This window comes from Hemicordylus capensis, chromosome 3 (assembly GCF_027244095.1).
Source record: "Hemicordylus capensis ecotype Gifberg chromosome 3, rHemCap1.1.pri, whole genome shotgun sequence".
Classification (NCBI taxonomy): Eukaryota; Metazoa; Chordata; class Lepidosauria; order Squamata; family Cordylidae; genus Hemicordylus; species Hemicordylus capensis.
In genome coordinates, this window is record NC_069659.1 from 65,207,345 (window position 1) to 65,219,813 (window position 12,469).

At 39.3% G+C, this 12,469-nt stretch overlaps 1 protein-coding gene across 2 annotated transcripts in view; it reads right to left on the bottom strand.

The window, feature by feature from the left end:
* Positions 1-12,469, bottom strand: part of RCSD1 (RCSD domain containing 1) — a 75,007-nt gene that overhangs the window by 49,711 nt on the left and 12,827 nt on the right. The window contains exon 1 of one of the 2 annotated variants that reach the window (XM_053307443.1): positions 8,523-8,748. The exons of the other annotated variant lie outside the window; for it this stretch is intronic. Coding sequence (XP_053163418.1) covers positions 8,523-8,573 — 51 coding nt within the window. The 5' untranslated portion in view covers positions 8,574-8,748. Of the gene's footprint in view, positions 1-8,522; positions 8,749-12,469 lie in introns of those variants that run through there. 2 annotated transcript variants of the gene reach the window in all.

Sequence of the window (12,469 nt, forward strand, 5' to 3'; positions counted from 1 at the left end):
TAACAGCTATGATGTAAACAGAAGTAATTTCCAAACTTCTACCTAGGGACACTTTGCACGTTAGTTATGAAGTTCCTGGCCATTCTTGTGTTATATTTTTCCAGATACATGCTGGAAACATCTCCATGACTTGTAAGATGTACTGCTTGAGTCTTGACTTATTTAGAAGTGAGGGAAATGAAGTGGTTAATGTAACTCATGGATGCCCATGCAATATTCATGAATATCCTTTTACCAAATTTGCTTAAAATATTTGCCTTATTTACCTTTTTGCACTTTTTGCACTTCCATTTAATAAAACAATTTTAAAATTACTGTATGTATCTGTGCTCTACAGTACAAGCCACCTAATGGCACAGTGAGGAAGTAAGGTTGCTGGTTTGAATCCTCGCTGGTACTTATATACCAGCTGTTATATACCAGCTGGTTTGAATCCCCGCTGGTACTTATAGCAATATAGGAAGATACTGAAAGGCATCATCTCATACTGTGAGGGAGATGGCAGTAGTAAACCCTTCCTGTATTCTACTGAAGACAACCACATAATTCTGTGGTTGCCAGGAGTTGAAACCGAATTGATGGCACAACTTTACCTTTGCTCTACAGTACAACTATATTAAAATTTCTCCTAATCTGGTGGCACACATTAGTTTGGCATGCATATTAACACTTATCCTAATTTGATGTTTTTCCCAAATGGGAAAAATGGGGAAAGTCTCCCAAAAAGCTGGATAAAGTGGCATAGAGCAGTCCATGCCATTGTAAGTCCTCAGGGATATGCAGCCATAAAGCTGATATACATACATATAGAAAGATAAAGAAAAACATCAGTGTAATCAATCTGAAAAATATATACATTGACATGCCAATAGGCCGATACTAATTGACCAGGATTGTGACATTTGTGCAAAACCCCAAAGAAATCAGGGAGGGTAAAAACTGACAATTAAAATTCCCCCCTTTAAATTGGACACATGCACACAACTAAATTTAAAATGCCCATGTTAAAACAAATAGCATGGTTAAAATTACATCTCATCACAAATATTGAGACTCTTACAGGAGTCTCTTACAGTATCCTAAAAATTAATTAATGACACACTGACACTCTTGTTTCAGTCTCATCTCATGAAAATGTCTCTAGTCTGCCTAGCAGATCCTACCAACTACCAGTAGCATTTCCAGATGGGGCTTTTAGCTCACCTCTTCTGGAATGGCGAGTGTGCGTTTACATATCAGCCAGATTTACTCTGAAGTCACTGTGAGCTATTGGGGAGCACTCCAGACACCATTCAGTTTTTCATTGTGCGTTAGAACGCAGCCCGATTTATGCCCATGGTTAAAAAAAAAACAACCCCAAATTTGCGTCTTTTGGGGGGCAAATTCAAACTTGCAGTAAAGCCTTGCAGCAAACCTGCGGTAAAACCTGTTCTCTGGAAATGCTCCAAGCCTTATGTTTGGAAATTCTGGACTTTCAGTTTCTATTTCTAAGCAGACTAAAGTCATATGTGCAAAGACATTGGTTGCATAATAAAGCGATTGTTTATTGGTGAAGCTGGTCCAAGGCACAGAAGTTAAGACAGAGACTTAACTCTGTCTTATAGGAAATATAGGAAAGGAGTTAGAGTAGAAAAGCAGTAGGAAGAAAATTGAGGGCATTATTCACACAGCTTCATATACGGCCTCACACTTTGCTACAGAAAAACTAGCCCTATTCACATGTTATGTTCCGCACTCATATGAGCGTACAGTGTACGCTGGTACAGTTATTCACACATTATCTACAGGTACAGCAGTTTACTTCCTATCTGTACCATGCATTACCCTTTAAAATGAATGCATGTACAGTCATTCACACAAAAACATGTATGAATGTACAAACAGCTGTACACTCATAACATAACATCTGAATAGGGCTACAACTGTTGCAGATTCTAGACATAAGAGACATCCTATCTCTTACGGCAGGTTATTTTAAAGAAATGCCTTCCCTGGGTAAAAAGAAAAACGGGACAGCTGTTAGTGTTGCAACAAGGAGATGTAAGACAGCTTGATACAGGTAATGAGTAAAGGTATCCATTTTACAAAAACCGGGTATTGCATACTATTTCCTCAATTGACAAAAACCAAGTTGTCTAAAAAATTACAAATTACATGAAGCATACCCTCCTAGATGTTGTAAATGCTCTACTGATCTGTATATTAACATATTTTAGTGATCATATTTGCACCATTGTTTAAGAAATATGTGAGGAAGTATCAATGGGAAACTTGATTTAAATGGAGGTTTTCTCTTGGTGATTTCAATCAATGGTTTAAATTACCTTGATTTAAACCAATCCGCCCTTGAAATGTGTATGTGCAATTACAGAACTGTTATACACATTACACATCAACAAATCCAGATTTGCCGCTGCTTATATCCCACTCTTAACAGGTAGCCACAGCCAGTCTTGGCTCTCAGATGGATTTATCTCTAAGACACATGTGTTTTGAAACGCCTGTTTGTCACATTCACACTTCAGATGTTTTTGGTGTACACTTAGACATGTAATATGTAAAAAGGTTAACTGTGCAGTGTCACTGAATCCCGTCTCTGTACTATATTTCAAGAAGACAGCGTAATAATCCCAATATTTTAAAAAGTCTGAGAGGGTATAACTAAAATTACAAATTAGGAGTCTAACTTCTCTATTCAGCAAAAAACAAAAACAAAAAAAACACAACTACTGTAAAGAATAAAATGAGTGACTACATTACAATAGATTAAGGAAGAATCAATATAGTTTTGATGAAGACTTATAAAGATCATCCTTTGCTAATCTACCAGAATTATTTGAAGCTACTAATCTGGTATATTGATAAAAGACAGCTAATAGAGATTATATTCTTGGTTTTCCAAAAAACTTGTAAAGTTGCAACAAAGACGCTTTAAACAATATTTTTTAAAAGCCCTAAGAAGTGATATCGAAGGGAGTATTCTTACACTGATCACAGCTAGTTAAGAGATCGCAAACAAAAGGATGAACGGCCACTTTGCATACTGGAGAAAGATAAAGAGTAGTCTGCTCCAGTGTGCCTGTTCTGTATTCTCATTTCAGTCAAGATACAAACAGCCACAGAAGCACAGTAAGATGGCAAATTCAGTACTGATGAAAAGTGAAGTACAAACATGGCATGAGAGATACAAAATAATTGTTACAAACTCTAAGACAAGGCAATAAAATGATAGATAATGTCAGTATCCATAGATTCAAAGGAATGCACACTGGAAAGCAAAGGGGTGGCTTGACATATATCTTGCTAGATTACTATAATTTTGCAATTACTGCTCAGAAAAGGGATGATCACTGTGGATGATTAAAATTTAGTATAATCCCAAGGCTTGCTCCCACTCACACTACATGAAGAGTTAATTGGGGAGGCATATAATTCAGATAGGCCCTTTGAATGCTATGTAATGTTCTGCTTTCACTGGCAGCAACAGTGGTTCGTTAACATATGCAATAGACAGGATAGTAATGAATGGACTATCAGTCAGGTCTAATATGAGAATTCTTTCTTTCTATTTTTTTTAAACCAAATTGTATCATTAAGAAAAGCGAACATCAGTTATCTTGCTTCCATAAATTAATCCTTGGGGAGCATTTCAAATACCCCTGCACATTACTTCCAGTGCTGATTTTGGAAAGCATCAGCTATTGTGAAAGCTGAAACCATCTCTAAACATGCCATCTGCAAAATAATCCAGAGTTCTATGAAAGATAAATTAAAGTGGCTGACATGGAGGAAGTGAAAGTGTCTGTTTCCTGTTGCACGTATGCACTGAACCTCAGTCTGCAAAGAACAACTATTTTTATCATTGCACCTGGCAAGGTTATATGGGTCAGCAGCTCTTCTGAATAGCTTTATCAGATGTAGCTCATGCTTATTATTTGAGGGGAAATTCCTGTATTTCATACATCCACACTGCTGCGAAATGCTAATACTACAGATAACAGTGTACCTAATTTTATAAACATTGATCTAATAATAAGATTGAGAAATTGAACCTGTAGAGAGGAATTCCTATATCTTACACTCTCCTCCTGACCCAGCTTCTTATATGGCTTAATTTCAGAGGCGGATTAATGTAGTAGCAAATGTAGCATTTGCTACGGGCCCCGCATTTTTGAGGGCCCCGCACACCCGACTTCCAACTGGGAATTAAAGTTAAAATTTTACTTGTTTTATTTGGTCCATGTTAGATCAAGTATCCCTTTTCTGCTAAATGTGCATTTTAAGAGAAGGCCCAGCACAGCATCTGTCCAGTGACTGTTGCTGGTGCCTACCATATTTTTCTTTTTAGAGTGTGAGCCCTTCGGAGACAGAGAAGCATCTCTCCACTCTTTATTTTTCTGTGTAAACCACTTTGAGAATTTTAATGGGGGAGACGGTATATAAATGTTCACTGCTGTTGTTGTTGTAGTAAGTGTGAGTTTGTGGCTTGGTCTCCCATACTCCAAAATATAGCAAATGAAAAAATTGTATTACTTTACTATGCAAGTAAATAATTTACATTTTAATATTTATGTGCTTTTTTTTTTTACATTTAGGGCCCCTTTATAACATATGCTACAGACCCCACACTAGCTTAATCCGGCCCTGCTTAATTTGCAAAACTTATTTTATTGTTGACTGAAAAGCCAAATTCACTGGCTGATAGCCAGACTACAGGAAGTGCTGGTGCAGCATTGCTGCACCAGTGATCCAGAGGAGGGGCGAATTTCATCAGTCCTTTCTTCCCTCTGAAGTAGACTATAATTCCCCAAAGTATGTCTCTGAGGGTCACACAGCCACCAGCGACATGTTTTGGGACATCATAGTTGACTTCAGAGGAAAGGAGAGATCAACAAGAATTGCCCTTCACCCAGGGTGCACACTGCATGTTAGCAGCACATGCACTTTTAATCTGGATGCCAGCCACTGTTTCAATCAATTTCAGTCAGAAGATGAACAAATCTGGAAATACAGGGCTATATCCAGACGAGTTAGTCATGACTAATTTAAGTTCCATACATTTCAATAGTATTTCTTTATTCATTTCATTTTTATACTGCCCCACCCAACAGCCCTGGGCAGTGCACAACAAGTAAAAAATAAAAACAAATATCATTTAAAACAAACTGCTTAAAACAATATAAAAACAAATCTAAAACAATTCAGAACCATTTCAAACCAATCAAAATATTTAAGAACAAATTAAAAACCTTGGAAGGCTAGGACAGACAAGTAAGTTTGGGGGGGCTCTCCTGAAGGCCAACAATGAGCCCAAACTACGGATATCTGCTGGGGACGCATTCCACAGGCCAGGAGCAGATACAGAGGAAGCCCAGTTCTGAGTCGCCGACTCACCACCAGACAAACTGGTGATGGTAAGTCAGGACCGGGGAGACCCGAGTTCAAATCCCCATTCAGCCATGATACTTACTGGGTGACTCTGGGCCAGTCACTTCTCTCTCAGCCTAACCTACTTCACAGGGTTGTTTTAAGGAGAAACTGAAGTATGTAATACACCACTCTGGGCTTCTTGGAGGAATAGCAGGATATAAAAAATGTTACTCACACACACACACACACACACACGTTATATTTCAACTCTGTATTAGGACTAACATTTATTTTAAAATAAAATTGAGATTTTTCACAAGCACACAACCTTTAACGCCAAGGTTTACAGATCTATCTATCTATCTATCTATCTCATGACTCGGAATTCTTGTAACTTGTGTACACTGCCTACACATATCAGGGGGTATATAAATATGATACATACATACATACCACTAGAGTTGGAAAACTATATGTAATTATAGGGAAACATCTGAGAAAGCAGAGGAATTAATTAAGGATGGTAGATACAAAATAAGAAAAGTAAGATTATGCTGAAGTTTGAGGTTGCATTTTCTGATACTACGTTCTACATGGTTAATTCCCCTGAACTAATTGATTACCTATGTTTAGTATTCTATGCTTCTCTCTTTCTCTTTCTTTCCAAATGAGGCCACACAAACTACAGGAAACAGCACTGTGAACACCAGTCCTATTCTGCTGGCCTAGCTATGACTCACTCCTCTAGATATAAGCTGTTAGCTGATTTTTGCATGTGATTTTCTGCACAGTAACTAATACCTTGTGATCCGATTTTCTGCTAGCCTCTAAATTACTAAAGCATTTGGGTTTTAGGAACTGGATTTTACAAAGTATTTTGTCACTTAGACAGACATTGTCTAACATTTAGTTTTTACCCTACAAGAAACTCTGCAAAGTAAAACTTTGCAAGGGGCAGGCTTCCATACAATGAAAGATAAACAATGACAGAAATTTGAGATGGGGGTTGTTGTTGTTTTTTTTAAAGGAAAATACAGTCCAAATCTGAAGTGTCCTATAACTTAATTTCATTTGCAACTATTCCCTCCTCAAACAATAGCTCATCCTGATGAGTTAATCTCAATTTTGATTCTCCTGGAAGTGACCATGTTTCATTTGGCAACCAGCCTTGGCTGGCCTTCAGGATGCTTCCTACCATATCTATTCTGCCCTTTTTCCTTTAGGGTATTACAGCACTTGAGAGAGCCCTAGTTTAGGAATTACAGGACTTTCTGCATGATAAATCAGAATATATTCCACCTGCATATTAGTCTTATTGTCATATATAAGCACTTAAAAAATATATATATATATCCTGCCTGTTCATAGTAGATGGACAGGATAGCCATGTTGCTGTTCACCTCTTTGATCTTTTCAAATGCCATTTGGCTGGATGTGCACTCCAGCACAGAATAGGGCATACTGCCTCCAAATAATTTGCAAACTAAACAAATAGATCAAAAATGGCAGTAAACAACAACAAATATTTATACACCGCTTTTCAACATAAAAAGTTTCCAAAGCAGTTTACATAGATAAATAATAAATAAGATGGATCCCTGTCCCCAAAGGGCTCACAATCTAAAAAGAAATGTAAGATAGACACCAGCAACAGTCACTGTAGGAACTGTGCTGGGGATGAATAGGGCCAGTTACTCTCCCCCTGCTAAATAAAGAGCATCACCACGTTAAAAGGTGCCTCTTTGCCAAGTTAGCAGGGGTAAAGTGGTTATGCTAGAGAAAGATTGGGGTGGGGGTCATTTTAACCTTGCTGTTAGTCACTTTAAAAATTTCCGGTTAGATGAGTGCTCCCATATTGGAGCGGAGGTGCGTGGCAAGTACACAACCTGTAAATAGTTATTACTTTTTAAAGCATTACAAAGCTTAAAATGTATCAAATATGGAGATGAAGTTGGGTTCTTCGTCATTAATTGCATCATAAGCATTCAGACAACCACGTTCCACAGTCATCATGCTAGCACTTAAATGCACTGTTTAAAGGACATGGTATAAAATATTGTGGTTTGACCACTGTGAAAATGTGTTATCCCTGCAATACATATGAAGAAGATGTCCAGAGTGCATAAGACATGCATGCACTTAATATGTTACAATGGCAAGGGAAATCTATTACCTGAATAGAAGACTAATAAGCCATTAAATGTGATTATGTTCTTATTTTTACCTTACATACATAAGATAAGGATTCATTGAGCAAGCCTATTGCATATAACAGTAATCAACCCCAAGGCTCATTTAGTATTTGGGATCCTGAGGATTTATCAGTCTTCCTGCACACTATTTGACCAATTCCCCCATTTGCTCTTCCCTGACACAAAACACATCTACCCGTTCAAAAGAAATAACAAAAAAGAAAAGAAAATTATGCTCACTTAAATCCTATTGAAATAATAGAACGTAAGTAAACTAAACTTTTGCTGTATTGTATCCAAAGCAGCTAAAGATTTCAGAGCGAAAAAGTAAAGTTTTAAAATAAAAATTACAGTCATCACCTCTTTTCTGGCAGGGCTCCTGTGCCTTTAATACCTGTACAACAGGCAGAAATGCAACGGGTTAATTGCTGCATGTCATGTGGCAACAAAAGGCACAAGTACCCTGCTAAAGACAAAAAAAAAGAACCCTGTGCAAGACCAAAGGGAACTGGAGTCTGAGCAAAAGCATCTTTTTAAGAGACTATGTGCATGATACATTTAAACTGGAAAGAAAGGAAGGAAGGAAGACTGGGTTCAATTTTAAATTAAAATGGGGAAAGTGCATTTAATTTCTTAATTGCAAGTTCAAAAATGAAGGAACTTCTCCATTTCCTTGGGCATACAGATTCCCTTGTAAAATTAACTTGGTATGTGGTTCCAAAAGAAAACAAAGGCAAGGCAATGAACAAGATAATGGCATTTAATCATAAGCCACAAAAACCTGTAACAATTATTATGTCACATTATGTGGAGAGAGCAATAGGCATGCAAAAAAGGGATGTCAGTTCAGCCACAGTTATTTGAACTGTGTAGCTTCAGTACGTTTACTTGAGTCAAGTTCCAAAGCAACACAAAGATAACTGAAGTGAGTGAGAGAGAAAGAGATATATTTATTTTTACCTCTTTGTTGTGCAGGTGAGGGATGTCCTTGGGAAACGTTTGTTCCCCCATCCCCTTCCCCTTCCTAGTTTCCCGCTGCCTGTCCGTCAGTCTTGACAAAAATCTTTGAAACAGGCAGGGAAAAGAACATGCGCTGCTTGGGAGCGTTAAATATCCAAGCCCAGCTCAACTTAAAACTGTCAGAGTTCTAAGTGGCCTGCACTAGAGAACAAGGAAGGAGGGGTGGGTGGGTGGGGGAGAGGAAGGGAGAGTGGGGGCGGAAAAGCAAAGCAATCAAGGTTTAAATTTAGACATGAATCTAAACAGATACTCTTTCCCAGAGTGCAGGGCACAAGGGAAAGAAAGAAGACAGCAAAACCCTCCTATGTCTAAACATTGGGACATCTCATGTGTTTCTCTCCACTTTGTGTCCCAGTTTTCATCTTCCTCTTTTACAGCAGCGTGTCTTTCCTGTATAGGTGGTGGTTTTGGTAATTTCACATCATTTCCTTGCTTTTCTGTCTCTAACCAGGCTAGCCAAACAGGAGATGGCAGTGGTTATGGCAAGGTCAGAAGAATAAACCGGAGCCATCAATGACTCCGATAAGTGAGGAACAACCATGTTTGATGTGTAGCCTTTCCCCTCTATCTCCCACATTTTCTAAATGATTAAAGAACTTGAAAAAAAGTTATCAAAGTAATATTAACTGTTTTGTGTATGTTGCATTTGTTCAAAAATAATTTTGGAGCCTTTTTCCATTTGGGTCACACACAGATATAGATAGTCACCCTTCACCAATTGTGGGTTTTTAACCAACCGTTTTAAGTATATGCAACTGAAATATTGTCACCCTCTTGCCAACCATGACCTGAGTATCTGCGGTTGGTGACGTATTTTAGTGCGGGGGGGGTTGGGGGGGGAGTGATTTTGGGTGGGTTCAGAGGTTAAATCTGCTCATTCCTCTTGGTGACCCATGCCAATTTAAAGTGTATTTGTATGGTTTTTAGGGGTTCAAAAAATTTCCAGAGGTTCAGTCTGCTCATTTCTCTTGGTCTTTGTGATATTAAGGGATTTTTGGTGATTTTTCCTGATTTTGTAAAGGATTTTTTCCTTTATTTTCTGGGTTTTTGTGGTTGCGGTTCCCCTAACCACCTGTTTCCCATAGTCTTTAATGCCTCACTAATTGTGAATTTGCCAACTGCAGGGTTTTGCTGGAACGGAACCCTTACAGTCGGAAAGGGATTACTATCTATCTATCTACATGCCAGACTTCTTTCCTTTATCATTGCATCTCAGCTCCTTCTAACAAGAATCGCTCCACCTACTGAGGTCATAAAGCAGACCAAGCACATGGGAGAGACCAAGTTAGCAAGGAGGTTTTGTTTGTCCATCAGGTCCTATCTCTCTGTTCTTGCAAGGGATACAACCAGAGGCGTATCTAGGGAAAATAGCGCCTAGGGCAAGCACTGAAATTGCGCCCCCTGTCCAAGCATCTGACACCCATCTTTCAGATAACTTTACCATAATATCAGCTGAAAAATGCAAGGCCCGTTAATCTTTTAATATTTCAAAAACTATTTTAGCAGTGGACTTAGCCAGAACAAAAAATGCTGGAAAACTACAAATTTCAGTATGCTGGGGCTCATGAAATACCCAAATACTATGTGGAGGTATACTCAGAAAACTAAACAGAAGTGCCTGTCTAATTCTCTACTATGCATTGTAGCATCACTATTACATAAGTTTTAAAAATCAATGGAGGATTTGGCTTTTCCCAGATACTCTGAAAATAATTAAAGGATATACAGAGTAAACTGTGTCACTGCTTGGAATATATTCTAGTATTTCAGAAAGACAGTTAAAATGAGAGAAAGAGAGCAAGAAACTCCCATGGCCTTAATACTAAGGATTTCACACTGATTCAAAGACAAACTCACTATTAATAGCCATATTATTAAGACATCACATTGAACTCACTTATCACAAGAAGCAAAGTAAGAGCAAATGAATACAATCCTAGCTCAATAAGCTTCAGCTCAGTATTCACAAGCCCTGATTCTCTATACATAGTGCCAAACTGAATATGCGTACAGTGACATATTATATCATATTTTTTATTTTTTAAAAAACCTGTAGCCCCTTTGGGGGGCTTCCTAAAGGCTGTGTGGGGGGGTCTGCAATGGTTCCCCCTTCCCCCGCTGGGCTCTTAATTCACCACCACAGCCCGTCCCGGGCTGATGTTTGGGCCTGTTTGGGCCTGCAAAGATTGATGTGGTGGCCATTTTGGAGGCTGCCACACATGATCAAATGGCCTCTGCAAGGCCTGGCAAGGTCTAGGGCCTCACAGAGACCATTTGAGCATGTGCGGTGGCCATTTTTAAAAATAATTTTTTTAAAATGACCGCAAAAAACAAAATGGCCACAGCGCATGTTCAAATGGCCCCTGTGAGGCCTGGCATGGCCTAGGGCCTTGCAGAGGCCATTTGAGCATGCATGGTGGCCATTTTGTTTTCGGTGGCCATTTAATTTTTTTTTCCATTTTAAAAAATGGTGCACCCCTTCAAGTGGCGCCTGGGTCACGTGCCCTGCCTGCCTTACCCTTGATATGCCCCTGGATACAACTTCTTGTTTTCTCCTGTATCCTAACTCTGGCTCTAGAATGCAAGATAATATCTTTAATTAACAGATGCTTTAAAAAAAACAAAAAAAAAACTCAATTTACTTTTCCTCTCCTCTGCATTGCTGAGGCCCTGTTTAGCCATGGAGACCTGAGGGCATTCTGAAGACTCACTGGAGCTCTTCTCACAATAGGTGAGAAGAACTCCTTCAAGGTCTGTGGGGAGAGCAGGTTTGCCCAACCCACCCTGCAGACAATCACTCACCCTTTGGAGGGCAGGTGGATCACCCACCCAGATGAGTGGCAGCTCGTCTCCAGCTCTCCTGCACTTCGACTGTCAGTTCCAGGGGTCGGGTGCAGAGAAGTGCCTCTGTGTGGCGTCCCACCCCTGGAGCCCCAATAATGCACTGTGCATGCACATAGTGCATTTCTGGGATCCCCCCCGCCGATTGTGCCTGTCGTGGTTGCGGCAAACACATGATCAATTAAATGCAGTTAAGGGAGCGCTTGCTCCCTTAACCTCATTTAACTAGGAGACTACATAGACGGGTTTGCCACTGTGTAGCTGTAGGATTGGGTGCAGTCCCAGTGGTTCACACGAGCGTGCAAAACTGGGCTTGGCTCCCTTTGCCCAGTTTTGTATGCTCGTGTGAATAGCCTCACTGGCTCATCGCAAGGTGGTTTGGATAACTAATAACTAGAGGGTATTAGAGCTAGCCTTGAACATTGCTTGTTTTGTATGTTGCATATATTTTATATGTTTGACAAATTTGAACTAGTTTTGGGCAGCTCTTCACACCATATTTATCCAAATCGAAGACGGCTCTGAATTTAAGACGACCCCCTTAAAAAGTAGTGGAGCTGCTTTTTACTAAGTCGATTGGTCCACTGAGTCCAGTACAGTCTACTCCACGCACAATAGAAGGGAGGAGTAGTTATAGAAGATGGAAGAAAGGAGACAAAAATATTCTGCTAGGAGGCTTATTATGTGATGTGTGAAAAAGTACTGTGTTTCCTTTTATTTATTTATTTGTCAAATTCGTACACCTCCCCAAACTTTCATCTCTGGGCAGTTAACAATAGCATAAAACCAGTTAAAATATATACAAGAACTTAAAACAATTTAAAAATTTAAAAATCATCCATGAATTAAACCTTAAAAATTTAAAAAACTGAAAAAGCTTGGATGAAGAGATGGGTTTTCAAATGCTTTCTAAAAGTTGTCAGAGATGGGGAGGATCGTATCTCAGTTGTGAACACATTCCACAGTCTTGGGGCAGCAACCGAGAAAGCCCGTCCCCGTGTGGCCACCAGCCGAGCTGGCAGCAACTGGAGACGGATCTCTCCGGA